Consider the following 18,942-nt stretch of genomic DNA (forward strand, 5'->3'; position numbering starts at 1 on the left):
ATATTACCTATGTACTTTCGATGTCGCTGTGTCAAACCTTACCTTGTATTTTTGTTGATAGTCATTAATTTTTGTTCTTCATGGCTGAGCTACCTTAGGGGACTCACCTATAATTTTCATGGTCTGCTTTCTTGTCGTTTTCAGATCTTACTTGTTTTGTCACTCGCCCACCTCAACGTCCTTGTCTACTCTCATTTTTTTCAATTGTATTAATTGTCCAATGATTTGCACTTTGAAATATAATTGACTTGTAAGTCATGTATCTCATGACTTTCAATGCTTTCTGCATTATAATAATTCCAATTGAATGGGATAAAATTTGCAGATAATTTGGGTCTTGTGTTCCACTGCTTGAACCTAAATTAGATGTATTTTTTTTTTTTCTATTCAAAATACCCTGCATCGGAGTATATATTTGCTGCTCCTGGTGCTGATTCTTGGAAGGTTGCATTTACCTGTGCTTTCATTATTTTATTCTATTTTTGCTTCAGTAAAAGTATTGTATTGTTCTCTCTCTCTCCCTCTGCTGTGCCTGTCCTCATTGCTTTATGCTCTATGGATCTGATATATATATGCCTCTGAACATGCAGTAACAGAAGACTTCTCCTGCCCATTCTGCTTGGCAAAATGTGCGAGTTTTAAGGTTGAATGTATTTCTGGAACAAATTCCTTTTATGTTGATTCATTGATTAGAATGGGTCTGATGATAACTTCTTTAGCAGTCGGAGCTTACAAATATGGATATATATATTTTTACAGGGTCTTAGATATCACTTATCCTCGTCTCACGATCTGTTCAACTTTGAGTTTTGGGTTGGTAAACTTCAAGAATCTGCTGGGATCGTGTGATCATATGCTCTTGTGAACCATATGTATAACCTGTTTATGCTTTGTAGGTAACTGAAGAATATCAAGCTGTAAATGTATCAGTGAAAACAGATATCTGGAGATCAGAGGTCAGGACGCTATATCCACCCTTACAAGTACTTAAGAAAAACTATTCATTGGTGCCTTGATAATTGATGCTGCATTTCTCTTCATCTATGACTTGTGTTGGGATCACAGAATTTGGCACTTGATAGAGGGTTGGTTGTAGAAACCAGTGACTTTTTAATGTAATTTTCAGCAGATGTAATATGAAAGAAAATGGCACCAATGTTAGTAAATTATGGTCTCTGGAAAAGATTGCAGAGTATTGCTAACACTACTAATAAAATACAGTCTCTGAAAAAAATTCCAAAATATGCAAATAAACAAATTTAAGAGAGGGAAGATATTTTTCCAAAAGCTTAATATTAGGAAGAAATTTTTTCGAAGTCTGACTTAGATATTTGGCTGGCTGCTGAACTTTTTTTTTTTTTTTAAATGAAAGAAAATTTTGCAATCTTGACTGAAATATAAGAATTCGTAATTTTCAAAAATATTTTGCAATCATTTAATAGATTATAGTCTCTGCTATTTACCTGTTATACATGCAGATATACATGCACAGGCATCTTGGAAAAAATGTTTGATTGAGCACCAAACTCTTCTCACTTTTAACAGCAGTCATACACCAAACTCTTCTCACTTCTAATAACAGTCATATATATATATATATGTATGTATGTATATATTGGAACCTCATGTATATATATATGTATGTATGTATATATTGGAACCTCATGTGTTAGTAATCTAATGATTATTTTATGTTCATATTATACTACTCATCATTGAATAGGTTGTATTTATGTATGGAACGATATTAGGTTATTGCTGGATGCTCTTCTATAAATCAATGTTCTTTAGTTGCTTATTGTCATGTACTTTTGGTAGCATAAACACACATAAAATAATGTTTGCATTATAATTTTATTTTTTAATTCTAAAATTATAACTTCATCTCTAAAGCTTCATTTTAATTTACAGCATCATTCAAAATTGAATTGGAAATGAATATTAAGAGATAACTGTATTTCACTCCTAATTATTGGGGTCATTTTCAGTTTGCCCCCCTTTATATTATAATTTGGCTTTAAAATTGAAAGATTTTAATAATATGTTTTATACCTGACTACTTTGGAAGAAAATGGCCCACTAGCCTTTTGGCTTCATGCTGTTTTACTGTATTTACCAACTTGCCCTTCATAACTTAAAATTGGTTTATATAACAATCATTTTCAGAACTTATTCCACACGAGGTAGGTTTAACTCGTAAGTGACCAGAAAATGGTTGCACCCTAGTGAGCAAAATTGGTATGGGCCATAGTTTCTAGAAAATGCTAACATCCCATAGTTTCCAGAAAATGCTAACATCCTAGTGAACCATGTACTTGGTAGGAATTTTCCATAATGTGGTAGATTCTCATTGTGGAATGCTAAATCCAACGATCAAAAGCTTTCGTTCAATATTTTTCACCTAACTTTTTAGTAGGTGAAACTGTGAAAGTATGGACCATCACATTTTAATTCTATTTCTCTCATTCTTAATCTATTCCACATTTTAAAGCATGTGCTGTACCGTGATTCCGTTCCCATTCCACGAGACAAAACATTCCATGTTCTATGTAACATTGGTATGGACATTCGCAAACATGGAACATTTTCATTCCGTAACAAATCCGATATTTTCCATATTTACAGCTCTTAGGGTCTGTTTGGATCAATTTTTTTTTTTTGAGGAAAGGAAAGGTAAGGAAAATAAGAAGGAAATTCATTTTCTATTGTATCTTCTCTCTATATCATATACTATTAAAAATGAAAAAAGTTAAGAATAGTTAAATGTTAATGATGTGTAAAATCAAACTTTTGTTTATTGATTTGATCACTTCCTTGATAACCAAACATGGAAAAGTGGATTCCTTCATATTTTCCTTGCTTTCCCTTATTTTTTCCTAGTTCGAAACAGGGCCGTAATGATCAGGAGGTGGAGTCAGCTTTACCCGCAATTTATTTCAAATACCAATTTTTGGGTCATTAATGAGCTTCACATTCGTTCCTCAAAAGACCCATGGGTGGGAGACACCATTCTTTCTGTGTTGTTTCCTCTTTTGTATCGTCTTCCTTTGTTACATGTGATTTATCTCTTCTTCTTTGATTCTTGTGGGGAGAATTTTCTTTGGATTTACATTTCCTTGGAGATCTAAATGATAGACAGGTGGTTGAGCTTGTGTCTTTGGTGAGGTTATTGGAGGGTTGCTATTGGAAAAGTTCTCTCTAAAATTAAGGCTTTATTTGTTTGGTGGTTGTTAGAGTTAATGCTAACAATCTTTTGCAGATTAGGAAGCCTTTTAAGGCTTCATCCCTGTTAATGGTTATTTAGTCATTTAGCATTATTATTATGTGTTAGAGTTTAGTTAGTAATAAGTGTGAGTTAGTAAGGGTATTATGATAATTTCTGTTGTACTTGACATATATTATAAACAGAGGGAGAAACCTATCATTGTTTTTAGGTCTTCCATTTTTACCCAATTATTCAACATGATATCAGAGCACGATTCTGAAACCTAAACCCTAATTGTTACCACCACCATCAAATTCGAAGCCTAAATCTCCAAATACGCTACATGTCTACTATCATAGAAGAATTTCCAGCAATGCTATAGTCCTAGAAAACAACCTGCAGCAGCAGAAACAACACTACAGAAACCACAGACACTGCCTATCTTCCCCCCACTGAAACCCCATCTCCAGGCAATGTCCCATGCATCCTCACGCACCAGTAGAAGGCTGCCAGGGCCGACCCCAAGCGCCGGCGTACGAAGCTACTTTCAGGCATGGTTTTGACCTGAAATCATCCAGCAGTGATCCAATCCCTCTATTAACATGTTATTGGAGTTTTTCATGATGTTTTTTGCCCAAAGATCTCACCTTTTTTAATTGCTCATGTGCAGAACCCAAGGAATGGTCGTTTGATGCCTTGTGAAACTGTTTATCAATGGTTATTGAGTTTATTGGGTGTGAAACAGTGGGACTTGCTGTGTCTTTTGATCTAATGTTCTAATTTCTTCCATATATTAAAATATCGTGCTGTTGGGCATATGTTTTGCTCAAAGATCCAATGTTTGTTGTGATCGTGCACTCTTGGTAATTCGTTAGTTGTTGTTTGGTGTTGGTAACAGTCATTGGTGACTTTCTTGGAGCAGTGGCAGTGCTCATAAGCTGTTTTTGTGAGGCTGTGGCAGTGTTATATAAGTTTGTTGGCGATTTGTCCGTGTTAGTTTCGGTGGTTCACCTCTCCAATTGTTCCATTGCTGTGTGTTGCTTTCTTGGGGCTGCGTCTGAGTTTCTTGGTGCTGTGGTAGCCTTGTACTAATTTATTTGTGACTTGTTCATGGTGGGTCACCTTGTTCGTGGTTGTTCCGATTGTTCTAGAAATTAATCTTATGATCATTGGTCTGAGTTTGTGAATGTTGGGATGGAGTTCTCAAATTCCAAAAGTATGGTTTCTTCGTTAGCCACTTGTTTGAGTGAACCATGTACTGTGACTACATCGGAGGAGGAGTATTCAAGGTTTCTATAGTATCAATCGTCTCAACAAGCATCTTATCACATTGTGTCTTTTGCCCATAAAGGTAATCCTACAGTCTGTATGGCATCTAGTATCCTTCCTACTAGTCCTTAGGTTATCAATTTTGTTACCATTGACCATATAACAGGTGCAACCTACTTTTTTTCTGATCTCCAGTATCCTAAAATTATACCTTAAGTTATCCTTGCTGATGGGTCCACTATTGCTGTTAAGGGGATAGGAACAGTAAATCCGACTCCTTCTATCTCTCTTTCTTCTGTTTTATACATTCCTAAATCTCCTTTCAATCTCATGTCAGTTAGTAAGCTTACAAAGTCACTAAATTTTTCTGTCACATTCTTTCCTAATTCTGTGGTTATTAAGGATCTAAAGACTAGAAAGACAATTGGCACAGGACATGAGGCTCATGGACTTTACTACTTTGGGTCGCCTTCCCCACCCAATTTTGCACCCATTGCCTGCATAGTCGCAGCTACACCCCTTCAAATCCATTGTCACCTTAGTCATCCATCCTTGGACAAGTTGAAACAACTAGTTCCTACATTGAGTTTTGTGTCTAATCTTGAGTGTGAGTCTTGTCAATTGGGCAAGCATCATTGTGTTCCCTTTGCTTCTTGGGTCGACAAACGGGTGGTTAGTCCTTTCATGCTAGTCCATTCTCATATTTGGGGTCCTAGTCATGTCACATCAAAGTTGGTGCTTCGGTATTTTGTTACATTTGTTGATGAGTACTCTAGGATGAGTTGGTTATATTTAATGAAAAATCGGTTGGAGTTGTTTGATTTTTTTTGTGCCTTCTGTTCCCAAATAAAGACTCAATTTGATATGTCATTCATGATACTTTGTAGTGATAATGCTAAGGAGTAATTCGGTACCCAATTCAATACTTATATGACTACCTCTAGTATGATCCGTCAATCTTCTTGTGCTCAACACTCCACAACATAATGGAGATGCAAAGCAGAAAAATAGACATATTATTGAAGTCACTCATACCCTATTTATCAAATGAATCTCCCAAAGTTTTTTGGAGTGATGCTGTACTCACGACTTGCTCTCTCATCAATAAAATGCCATCCTTTGTGCTTTGTGGTAAAATCTTATATTTAGTTATCTTCCCTAAGGCTCCTTTGTTCTCCTTTCCTCGTATATTCGGTTGTGTGTCCTTTGTTCATTTGTTAACTCTAGGAATGGATAAGTTGGATCCTCATGCTATCAAATGTAGTTTTATGGGCTATCAATATACTCAAAAAGGATATTGATGTTATAGTCCTACTTTACATTGATTCTTTGTCTCTGTTGATGTCACCTTCTTTGAGTCTACACCATACTACTCTGATTCCTTTAGTTTTGTTGACCTTGATGAATACCTCTCTTTGCCTTGCCTTCCAAATCCAAACTATGCCCAATCCTCCTCCTTCTTCATCCATTTTGAATCCTTCTTATCGCTTGGATCATCTGAATTTGCAGGTATACACACAGAAACCCAAGGGGGAAGTGCCTCCTCCATCTTCTACTATTGTGCCTCTAGTTCCCTCATTGAATGATCTTATTTCCCTATGATGTTGATCCTCCTATAGATAAATGCACTTGCACCCAACATCCGTTCTCTAATTTTGTTTATTATGATTTCTTGTCACCCTCTTATTACTGTTTTGTTAGTACTTTGTTTTCTGTTGCTCTTCCAAGATCTATTTCTGAAGCCCTATCCCATTATGGGTGGAGGACGACAATGGTTGTAGAGATGTGTGCACTGCATGATAATGATTCTTGGGATTTGGTACCTCTTCCTTTTGATAAGTCTGTGGTTGGTTGTTGCTGGGTGTACAATGTGAAAGTCAATTTTGATGGTTTTGTGGCTCGTTTGAAGGCCCGCCTTGTTGCTAAGGGGCATACTTAGGTGTATGGCTTGAATTATCCAGACACATTCTCTTCGGTTTCTAAACTTGCCTCAATACGTTTGTTTACTTCTTTAGCCACCACTTTTCATAGGCCTTTACTTCAGTTAGATGTGAAGAATGCTTTTCTACATGGATATCTTCGTGAGGAGGTATATATGGAGCAACCACTTGGGTTTGCTGCTTAGGGGGGAGTCAGGCTCGGTATGTCGACTTAAGAAATCATTGTATGGATTAAAACAATCTCCAAGAGCTTGGTTTGATCATTTTAATGCTGTAGTACTTGAGTTTGTCCTCCATCATTGTGCAATAGATCACTCTGTATTTTGTCATCATGCTTCGTCTAACAATATTTTGATTATTGTGTATATGGATGATATTGTGATCATTGGTGATGATGATCGAGGCTTCCAAGACCTAAAGCTTTTTCTACAGAGTAAGTTTCATACCAAGGACTTGGGATCATTGAAGTACTTCTTGGGTATAGAAGCATCGAGATCTCATATGGGAACTGTCTTCTTCTAGAGGAAGTATGTTCTTGGTCATTTAGATGAGACAGGTCTGTTGGGATCCAAAGCTATTGATACACCCATTGATCCCAATAGCAAGTTAATGCCAGATATGGGTGATTTGTTGCCTAACCTAGATCGGTATTGAGGACTTGTTGGAAAGTTGAATTATTTCACAGTCACTCGGCCGAATATATCCTTCGCAACAAGTGTTGTAAGTCAGTTTCTTTATTCCTAGAGAACAAGTCACTGGGATGCAGTAACTCACATTTTGAGATATCTCAAAGGTGCACTGAGGAGAGTTCTCTTATATAAAGATTGGGGTCACACTCTTATTCAGGGATATACAGATGCAGATTGGGCCGGGTCACCTCCCAACTGAAGATCCACAACCGGGTATTGCATCTTTGTTGGTGGTAATTTGGTGTCTTGGAAAGGTAAGAAATGAACTGTGGTGGCGAGGTTGAGTGCTAAGTTAGAGTACAACTGTACAAGGCTATGGCACACACTACATGTGAACTTGTTTGGCTGAAGAACATGTTGAAAGAACTAGGTTTTCCACATTCTCAGTCTATGGAGTTGATGTATGATAATGGAGCTGCTATTCGTACTGCCTCCATCCTTGTCTTCCATGAGTGGACAAAGCACATTGAAGTTGATTGCCATTTTATTTGAGATAAACTTATACAGAAGCTCATTGCAATCACTCATGTGAAGTTTGAGCTTCATATTGCTGATTTGTTTACTGAAGCCTTGGAAGGTGCTTGTGTGAAATTCATTTGTAACAAGCTTGGAGCATATGGTATATATGCTCCAGCTTGAGGGGGAGTGTTAATGGTTATTTAAGTATTTAGTCATTTGGCGTTATTGCTTTGTGTTAGAGTTTAGTTAGTAATAAGTGTGAGTTAGTAAGGGTATTATGGTCATTTCCATTGTACTTGATATATATTGTAAATAGATGGAGAGACCTATCATTGTTTTTAGGTCTTCCATTTTACCCAATTATTCAACAATCTCTCTGTGTTTATGTTCTGTTTTGATAGTTCTGAATTTCCCTCTCAAATTTTTTTTTTAATTTTTATTTTTGTATTATTCTCTCCTGGAGAATTTGGAATAGCTCTTTGGTGTTTTTGGCGAAAGTTGGTTCATTGGGGGTCCATGGAGGGTATCTTAGCTATTTCCTTTTCAAGGTTTGGAAGGAGTACAGACAGATCTGCCCTTTGGAGATGTGGGTTACATGCTGTGTTGTTGGGTGTTTAGATGGGACAGAACTTTTGTATTTTCAATTGAAAGAAGAGTTCTTGGTCTTTGGTTTGGGATGGGATTCATTATGTGGTTTCATTATGGGCTGTTGCTGCCAGTTATTTTAAGTCATTGTCTTTTCAAGGATGTTCAGTGCGATTGGTGTGCTGTTTTGCATTATTATTTTTTGCCTAATTTTTTTTTTTGTTCTTTGGATATTTTTAAGACGATTTTTTTTCTCCAGTTTTTTTCATTCTTTCTATATTAATATATTTCTTATTTTTGAATCAGAAATAAAAAATGATAGGGAGGTGGAGGAGCTCTGTCCTTTGTTATTGTTGTTGGAGAATTGGCTTCCTTCCATTAGGAGGGATAGTCTTTCTTTGTCTTTAGATTCTTTGAGGTTTTATTCTTGCAAATATTTTTTGATCATTTGATTAGTTCTATTGGGTCCTTTCTACTCCATCAAATTTTTTGAAAGGCCAAAGTTCCTCATAAATCAGGGCTTTGAAGGCACTTTATATCTTGATATGTGTTCTTTATGTTTTGATAGTTGAGAAGGAGCCTCTCATTCATTTTTGAATTTTGGCTTTGCTTGAAAATTTTGGAATAATCTTTTTGGTTTAATGGAAGAGCATTGGGTTTGTGGAGGTTATTTTGCCTCACCATTTTTTGAGTTTGGTAGGAGGAAAGATGCCTCTGAATTGTGGAGATGTGTTGTCTTTGTAGTTTTCTGGGGATATGGTTGCAATGTAATGTGGGCTTATTTATGGCAAAAAATATGACTTCCTCTTTGTTATGGGATAGGATTCATTATTTATCCTCACTTTGGTGTTTTGTTGCTGGTTGTTTTAAGGGAGTGATTTCATATATTCAGTGGTATTGGTTAGCAATGTTATTTAGATTGTTGTCCCCTCTTTTTTGAGTAGGAGGACGTCTTATTGACCTCACTGTTTATCACTGTTTATTCCTTCTCTTGTAATGAAATTATTTTCCTTTCATATAAAAAAGTTATTTGTGTAGAAGGGGGATAATGCTCATTATAATTTTCTTTTGTTATTATTAATCTGCTTTACCAAAGGAATTCTCTTTAAAATCTGGAAAGGCCTCAATATCCTTTCTTAAATATACAATTGCCATTATACATTTTTCAGCAGTATATCTATACAAGCACACCAGTAAAAGACTATTTTTAGACATTGTGCTTCATCGTGAATGTAAAAAAAAGGTTTTGAATTTCGATTTCAAACAATATTTTTTAACAGAAAAAGAGGAGATTTCATTAAAGAAGAAAGAATGTTGAAAAATAAAAATAAGACAGTATTCCAGTCTCGCTGAATATCCAAAAAAAGATACCCTTTAAAAGAGCCTGCTGTGTACAATTAGAGAGAATCCAAATAGGAAATTATTTTGCACAGCAAATGACTAGTGGTCTTCCTCCGGAATAAAAATTGCCAGCATTCCTTTCTAATTAAAAATTCCCCATAAACTTCCAAATATCCTACAAATCATAAGGCTGAACAACTTCCACTCTTCCCAAAGCCTATATATGAAATATTCAATAAGTCTGCCACCAAGCCTGGATAGACCCAATTCTCTCCAAATAAAGCAAACAAATTATCCCAAATCCTCCATGAGAAAGGGCAATGCAAAAGAAGATGAGATGCAGATTCTGAGCTATCCAACGACACAGAAACATCGGGAGATTACTGCCTTCAAAGGTCTCCTACTCTACAACAAATTGTTATTGCTAACTCTATTAAAATTTAAGAACAACCAAACAAATGAAAGCTTTATGTTAGAGTGGACTTTCTTTCCAGATAGTACAATGAAGAGGAACAAACTTATAAGTTTTAATCAAATGCTGAAAGAAAGATTTAGAAGAATAGACCCATGAATAATCCAAATGCTATACTTGCCCATCTTTCTCAATTGAGGGATGACTTTCCTCTGATGATAACGATAAAGAAGAGCCTCTAAATGGAGAATAAAAATCCCAAGAAGTGGTAGACCCACTTAAAGTATGAAAGGAAGCAATGACCAGATCAAGTGCTAAGGAGAGATTCTATAATCGAGGGAAAAAAAGTGTGACATCTCCACGGCTCCCCACCGTTCCCCCACCCAAAAATAAAAAAAACACAAGAATGCAGCCAAGAATATTCCCAAAAACAAATCTGAGAGCCATTGTTGACAACAGATTTGATATATGGATAAAACAAAGAATAGATCTGGGCAATATACTTCCAAGGACTCTCAGCAGAGCATCTCATTCTGAAATTGCATCCTACACATTAGCATGCAAGCCAAATTTACTTTATATAACTTTTTCGAAAGGGAGTTCTCCCCAAATTTCGAAGACTCAAACACCCCTTCTCCTTGGTCCTACACACAATCTCCCAACTAACCAAATGATCCCTCTTCTCCCCTACAGCCGACCAAAGGAAAAATATCATTACTTAACTTTACTTGCAATCCCCACCGGAATTCTAATAACAGATCAATAGTACAGAGGGATACTGGAAAGGCAAGCATGACTGAGAATGACAACCACATATAGAAAACCAAGGACCTTTCCACCCTTCTAAACATTTAGATATCTTTTTCACTAATAGTCCAAAACCCAACAGACCTAGGATTTCTTCCCAAAGGAACTCCTAAATAAGTTAAAAGGCCATTTTAAAAAACCACGCCCAATTAAGCTATCCCACTCTTACCCAAATTAATTTTTAAACCAGAGACCTTGTCAAACAGTTGGAGAATTGTAAGAACATTTGAAAGAGATTCTTAATCTATGTGGTCACCTAAAAATAAAATAGTATTGTCTCCAAACTGAAGATGACAGACAACCATCCCCTCACTCAGCACCTCAATCTCTCTCAAAAAATCTTTATGCACTGCCCTATCTATCAATCTACTCAAAATATAAAAAACAAGAACAAAGAAAAAAGGGAGATGGTGGATCCCCTTGCCTAACACTGCTTGAGGCCCTAAACTATTCCTTAGGTTCACCATTTATAATGACTGAATTGAAAGCTTAGATAGACATCCCCTCATCCACCCAGGCCACCTCTCCCTAAAATCCTTTCTAGCAAAGATTTTGTCCAAGAAATTTCAATTAAGCTGATCAGAAGTTTTTTCAAAATCCAATTTAAAAATATCCTCTTCTGTTTCCTCCTGCTGACATCCTCAACTACTTCATTTGCTATTCAAATAGTATTACTATCTGTGTGCCCTTAATGAAAGCAGTTTGGGCCTGAGACATAACCGTATTTTCTGTGACCATTTTGTACACATTAGTAACTAAAAATCAGCAACCTTCAGAGAACAATCCTTCTTTGCCCCGAAGTGATGAAAGTAGAATTAATACTTTTGCCTAAGACCCCATTAAAGTAAAACCTGTTAAAAATCTTCATCAAATGAACCCTAACCCCTTTTGTCAATCCTGAAAGAATGCCATAGTAAAACCATTTGGGCCTGGAGCCTTATCCCTTACTGCTTTTGCTTCAGTCTCCTCAAAAGGCCTTTCTAGATTCCAACTAACTCACCTTGTCACTAGAAATGGGACTCCAATCCTTTAATCATTGGTCTATTCTCATCCTCCTTGGTAAATAAATTGGAAAAGAATTCTGTTATCTCATTTGCAATCAATAAGGGTCAGATGTAGCTACTAGCTACTCCTTCCCTAATCTCTAACCAGATTTCTTCTCATTTTACCATCAGCTAGACTATGAAATTTTTTCTTTTATTACAATCACTGTCTCTAACCCATTTAAACTTAGTTTTTTTCTCCAACTCCTCACTTCCCTGAATGATACCTCCTCTAACTTATTTTCAAATACATCTGCTTTGCCCCATTGAACTCCAATAATCCTGTGTGTTCTCTTTTCTGTCCAACAAGTCAATCTCTTTTGCTGTCCAACAAGTCAATTCTCACCTAGAATCTTATATTTCTTAATCCAATTACATCCAGTGACTTAAATATTCCGCTTCTTCAATACACCTTTCAAAGGCTTAAGTTTTCTCATGAACTAAACTTTCCAACCTGTAACATACACCTCACTCCAAGCATCTTACCTAGAGAATGACAAAACTTATTAACCAAGAACATGTTTTTAAATCTAAAAGGAGAAGGGGGCCCCACGTAACCTTGCTAAACTATAACAAAATAGGGAAGCGATCTGATATTGTTCTAGGAAAAGTAACTTGAGAGAGATCAGGAAAAGCATCCTCCCAATTACTACTAATGAAGAATCTATATAGACGACTAGCAATATATCTCTCTGTACCCACAGACCAAGGGAAAAACATAATTATCCAAATTAAGATCTCTCAGCCCATACTCCCTAATGAATTTATCTGCATACTCAAGGTAAATCTTCCTCTCCTTACTCCTCACCTGAAAATCTCACTACATTAATATCTCCTCCACAATTCACCTCGGGTAACAAAACTCAGACACTGCATGTAACTCTTCCCAAAAAAAAGTAAATCAAAGAGCATATCTGGCAGGACCATAGGCAGAAGAGAATCACCAGGAGCCCCACACACACCTTTCATTTCCAACAACACTGAGAAAGAAGAGAAGTCTACAAGACTATCAATTCTAGAGGAATTACAAGAATCTCACAAAATGAGAATATTCCAACAACACTGAGAAAGAAGAGAAGTCTACAAGACGATCAATTCTAGAGGAATAACAAGAATCTCACAAATTGAGAATACCCCCTGCTGCTCTATGAGAAGGAAGGACCTCCAAACCTTACATCTACTCTCCCAAACACTCCTAACCACCCTCCATCCATTCTTTCAAATTTAGTTTCTTGTTGGAGAAGTCTTCAATAATATGGAAACTTCAATGCAAATTATGATGATGGTGTTGATTTTGATTTCAATTTTTTAAACATGATGGAAATTAGTAGTGAAGCATGGAATTTTCTTTATAAAACTTTAGGAACTAATATTTAGACATACTAGTGCATGATATGGAACTATAATATGATGAGTAAAAATGTTAAATACTCAATGATAGGTATGATGTTACAAGGTGCAATATTGTACTACTATAATCATATTAAAATGTTCAATTAAAATAAATTAAATTCATAAACCAGTAAAATCTTTTTGTGTAGAATCAACCACTTCAGACATAAAAAGTTGAATAAAATATTGCAGCTAAGTTCAATTTTGCATAACATTTTAAAAATACGAAGCCTATCATTCATTTCCTAGTGATAATCTTTATTCTTAATAAAAGAAGAATTTTATTAAGATGGAAATATCAATTTGGGTTTGAGTCTCAAAGTTTTTTCTCTAAGTTCAAGAATTGTTTCATAGTCACAATTTTGAAAAAAATATTCTGAAATTTAGATATTCCAATAAATTTCGGATGATGTGGAAATTTTGATGGAAATTTTGTGAGGTTGAAATTGACTGACATTTCGATTTTGAATCTGGTGGAAAGCAGAAATTTTAATGAAAATTTTGATACTGTTGTGGAAGTTAAGACCATGTGTAGAAACTTCTGGTCATTTACATCCAAAGCAGTCAAGTGTTTGAAAATTCGTCAATTTTAATGCTAAAACTTGGAGTGGCCCACTAGTCTGAATCTGAAAGGTGCAATGCACTAAAATCAAAACTTCAGTGTCAAAGGGAAAGTGATCCCATACATCTAATTTGTGGTGGTTCCCTTTTGTTTTGTTTTTGTCATTTTTGTTTTGGGGGAGGGTGCCATTTGTCTTTGACATAACCTTCTGTATTTTAGGACCCTATATATTCATATAGGAATCAAAATTTATTAAGTGGATCAATAATGCAGTTCCCATTAAAAATTTAGACTTTGGAGTAGGGTAGCTAAATAAAAAGTGTAGCGAACTGTGGAATCTTCAATGACAAGGTGATGCCTTTTGATTTGAATTTTTATTTGTTGCTATGCTTTTGGTTTACTTAAATGATTGTGGATGGTTGATGTACAAAGATATTGGAGGGCTTTGTTGTATTATATTTTTTTTGAGAAAAAGGAAAAAAAGAAAACTTATTGCAGAAGAGAGAAAATACTGAAAGGAGCATAAGAAATCCTCCATATGAGAGATGAAAATCCAAAAAGAAAAAACTGGAAAAAAATATCACAATGGGAGCTGCTTTCCAGTCATGCTGAAGATCTGAGAAAGATAGCTGTCTAAAACAACCGGATGCAAATTCCCACAATGATGCCTATTATTGTATTCTATCTCAAAGCATAGAGAAAACAACTTGCTCCCCATGAAAATGCAGGCAGATCTTCTAACCATTACCCACAAGACAGCAGGCTCACACCTCCACAGAGCTGATCCATCTCTATTCCTTTTAAAACCACTAAAAGAGATAGTTAACAAATCATTGATCGACTGGGGAGATACCCAACTCTCCAAGTAATCCAAAAAGATTGGTCTAAATTCTCCAAGAAAATGAGAAACGAAGAAACAATTCAGGCAGATTCTGATCTTTCATAATGAATAAACTTCTGGAGATAGAGCCTTAAAAGGTCTCCTTCTTTGCAACAAATTGTTAGTGTCAACTCTATGAAGAACAACTAACCGAGTAAAAGCCTTAATGTTACAGGGTACGTTGGCCTTCCAAATGATACAAGAAGCGGGGAAGACATTTTTTTAAGTATAATATACTCAAGAAAGGATTTATAGGAATACTCCCCAGAAGAGTCAAGAACTCAAGACCAATGGTCCCTCCTAATGCGATGATGAATTAGCATTATAAAAAAGCTAGATTGGACACTCCCAATTACCAAGAGTCCTACGAAAATGAAAGGACTTATCCCCATTTTAATTTAAAAGGAAGAGATAAAGCCATTATGCAAAGATGAAAGCCTATACAGACGAGGAAAATAAGTGCAAAGTGCAAATCACCCAACCAAGTGTCTTCTCAAACTGAATGCAAGAACCATTTCCTTCAACAAATTTGTTGTATGAAGAAAGGGGGGGTTGCTCTCAAAGAACATCTAAGCCCAAAATTGGCATCCCACTCGTTATCCTGCATGCCAAATTTACTTCTAATAACTTTGTGCCAAAGGGAAAATGCCAAAGCCATTTACCTATTAAAGCAATGCTTTAAGACACCAAATTCCCAAGGCCCAAATCTCGCCCAAATCTCACTCCTTACTAACCAAATGATCCCCCTTCTCCCCCATCCCTGACCAAAGAAAATCTTGTTTCACTCTACCCCCACTAGATTTTAAAGATAGACAAAAAGTAGAGAGAATAGTAGAAAGCCAAGCATGAATAGGAGTAACCAAGGTCGTAAATTTTGATTTCGACTCAAATTTCAAAGCTCCAAAAGTACGGAAATTTCGATGGAAATTTTGATTTCGATGTCAATTTCAATTTTGATTTGAAAAAATAACGGCAATTAGTAGTAAAACATGGAATTATTTTTGAAACTTTAGAAATGGTTAACAAACATAATAATATAAGTTTTAAGACTAATATATTACAAATTAAATACATCTATGTTTTGTATGAAGTGGAAAACTTGTAAAATAATGTGTATCAAACATATTTGTATGATAATGTACATTAAACATATTTAGTTAATACGAATGAAATTCAAAAATCATTCAAATATTATTTATTATACAAAGAATGATAATTATAGATGAATGGTTAAATAAAATGTTTCTGTAAGTTTATTTTTTCATATAATTTGAAAAGCACTTGTAATATTCTCTTGTTTCGATAAAATAAATAAAATAAATTAAGATAGAAATTTCACTTCACTCCTAAATTTTTCATTTGGATTCTAACAAAATTTCATCATATGGTTAAAATTTCGTCAAGTTTCGCTAAAATTTCAAGATTTCGGTAATTTCAGATGATTTGTTGAGATTTCTATGGAAATTATGAAAGACAGAAATTGACTGGCTGATTTTGACAGTGACGGAAATCGACTGCCATTTTGATTTCTATGGTGACGGAAATCAGAAATTTCGATGGAAATTTCTACAATTTCGTGGAAATTTAAGACCATGGGAGTAACCCTCCCACCTAGAGAGAGCAAAGTATCCTTCCAACCGTCTAGCCTCTTAGACACCATGTCCACTAGAATTTAAAAACTCAAATGACCTTGGGTTGCCTTGCAACGGCACTCCTAAATAAGTCATAGGCCACCCAAGGATAGCACATCCAGCGATATGGTAGAAAACTCCAAGGATGTAGAGTCACTCAAGTTAATACAAGCTAAACCGCTCTTCCCCCAATTGATTTTAAAACCTGAAAATCTCTCAAAAAATTTTAAAATAGTAAGCATATTTAAAAAGAATCCTTATGATCTTCTAAGAAAAGAAATTGTGTCATCTGCAAACTGAAAATGAGAGACAATGACCCTCCCTCGCCACTCTAGTCCCTCTTACAAGCCCTTTGCCTACAGCCCTATGATCAATCTACTCAAGATATCCACAACAAGAACAAACAGAAAGGATACAGAGGATTCCCTTGTCTAACCCCTCATTCAGCCTTGCCACCTTTCACCTAACCCCTTTCTCATGAAGACTTTATGTAGAAAATTTGAATTTCCAACTAACTCAGTCAGAAATCTTTTCAAAATCCACTTTAAACACAAGTCCTGTCGCTTTCCTCTTCTGAACATCCTCCACTACCTCATTCATTAGCCACTGAGATAGCATTCGCCATTTTCCTACCCCACAAATGCTCATTGAGCCTTAGAAATGGTATTACCTATCTCAGAAATCAACCTATTAGCTGAAACCTCAGCAATGGTCTTGTACACCCTCGCAACTAGTTTAATAGGCCAACAAATCTGCAGCATTAATGGACCTATTCTTCTTAGGCACCAAAGTGATGAAAGTAGAGTTAATACTCTTGCCCAACATCCCATTAAATTGAAACTCATTAAAAGTCTTCATCAACCCCTATTAATCACATTCCAACAATCCTGGAAGGAAGCCATTCTAAATCAATCCAGACTTGGCACTTTATCTCTATTCATCCTAATCAAAAGATTCACTACTGCTTTTACCTCACTTTCCTTATAAAGCCTTTTCAAGCAGACTACCTGATCTCTGGAGATTGGCCTCCAGTCTAACCCCTCGAACATTGGCCTACACACAGCAAACAAATTAACAAAGAAGTCAGTAAAAAAATCCAATTACCCAATCGTATTCTTACTCCTCGCGCCATTAGGCAACTTATGAAAAAAATTTGAATTGCTGTCATCCTATCTAGCCCATTTATCTTTAGTGTCCATCTCCAACTACTCATTTTCCTAAAAATCACGTCCAATATATTTTTCTGCTACACACTCATTGACTTACCATACTCCAAAAAATTCCCTTTGTTCCTATCCAACAGCTCAAATTCATCAAGAATGCGCTTCTTCCCAACCCTAATATCCGTATTCCACTTTTTATACCCTTCTTTAAGGTAGTTGTGCTTTCTCATAAACATGATTCCGTCCCAACCCTTACAAACTTCCTCACTCCGAATACTCCTAACCAAAGACCCAACTTAATTTCTCTGGACGCTAGCAAAATAGAGAAATGATCTGACATTGGTCTAGACAAAATCTCCTGAAGAGAGATAAGAACATTCTTTTTGTGACTCACTACAAAAGAAGAACCTATAACTGTTAATCCCCTGCCCTCCACAACTAACCAAGAAAATAAGGCATTACCTAAAGGAAGATAAGCCTCAGCCCACAATCCCTAGTAAACCTTTCAACAATATTAAAAAATATTCATTCTCACAGTAAATCTACTTCCCTTTTCTGTCCAAGAAATCATACCATGTTAAAATCCACCCAAAAGCTACCTGGGATAGCAAAACTCAAAGACAGCATATAACTCATCCCAAAAAGGACCTCATCCCAAAAAGGACCTGAGTGCAGGTCTAATTTGACCATAGACCAACGAAAATCACCACTATCCCTGCCTTTAATATCCTCCAAAACTGAAAAAGAAACAGGACTATCAAATTCAGAAACAATAACAAGTATCCCATGTAATAAGAATCCAACCACTGCTCCCTTGGGAGGGAAGAAACTACGGACCACCCTGACATCTACCCTTTCAAGTTTGGTTTCTTGAATAACACAATATCAGGCGGCCACTCCTATTCAAAATTTATCTAATGAGCCCCTCTTCCTCACATCCCCTATATCCTGTTCATTTCAACTTATGATCCTCATAATTTAATCACTTCCCTCTCCTCCCCCCCTCCCCACCATAAGTAACAGTGGTAGCTAATTTAATTCCTTCTGCACCTTCTTTTCTTTCTCTCACAAGTCTTACAAGTGACAGCTACCTTCAACTCTTTCCCTAAAAGACTCACTAACTTTATTCCCATCCCTTCAAAGGAGATTTTGTGTGTCTTGGTTGTCTTTCACACCCCACAATGAATCAATAGCAACAACTCCTCCCTCTGTGGAAATTTTGTTTTGGAACAAATGATTAACAGTATTGTTAAACAATAAGGGAGTGGGTACGGTAGTATGCCTTTAAGAACATTGGTGACCCCTTGATCATCCAAGTGAAGCTCACTCACATGCCACAGCTTTACCCAACCTCTTTGTTTTATGTAAGAAGATACCTTGTCCCTTTCATCATTCTTGTCCTTTGTATTGTTGTTGTTTTGCATTTGTATGTAGAGTGGGCCATTACTCCTATATTTCTACCTAAGATTTTTGAGAAAAAATTTCTGACAGCTGCAAGGAATTCTAAATGCTGTAAAGGGTGGGATCAAACACTCTGCTTGATCATCTTGGAAAACAATTGTGA

General features: G+C 36.0%; 1 protein-coding gene across 5 annotated transcripts in view; it reads left to right on the forward strand.

Moving 5' to 3' along the window:
* Positions 1–18,942, forward strand: part of LOC131159724 (polycomb group protein EMBRYONIC FLOWER 2) — a 152,894-nt gene that overhangs the window by 75,102 nt on the left and 58,850 nt on the right. For all 5 annotated transcript variants that reach the window (XR_009137858.1, XM_058114861.1, XM_058114862.1 and 2 more), the window contains exons 12-14: positions 591–643; positions 760–813; positions 897–956. Coding sequence is in view for 4 of the 5 variants with exons in the window: in XM_058114861.1 (XP_057970844.1) it covers positions 591–643; positions 760–813; positions 897–956 (167 nt within the window). In the remaining variant the exon portion in view is untranslated. The remainder of the gene's footprint in view (positions 1–590; positions 644–759; positions 814–896; positions 957–18,942) is intronic.

This window comes from Malania oleifera, chromosome 7, assembly GCF_029873635.1.
Source record: "Malania oleifera isolate guangnan ecotype guangnan chromosome 7, ASM2987363v1, whole genome shotgun sequence".
NCBI classification, from domain to species: Eukaryota; Viridiplantae; Streptophyta; class Magnoliopsida; order Santalales; family Ximeniaceae; genus Malania; species Malania oleifera.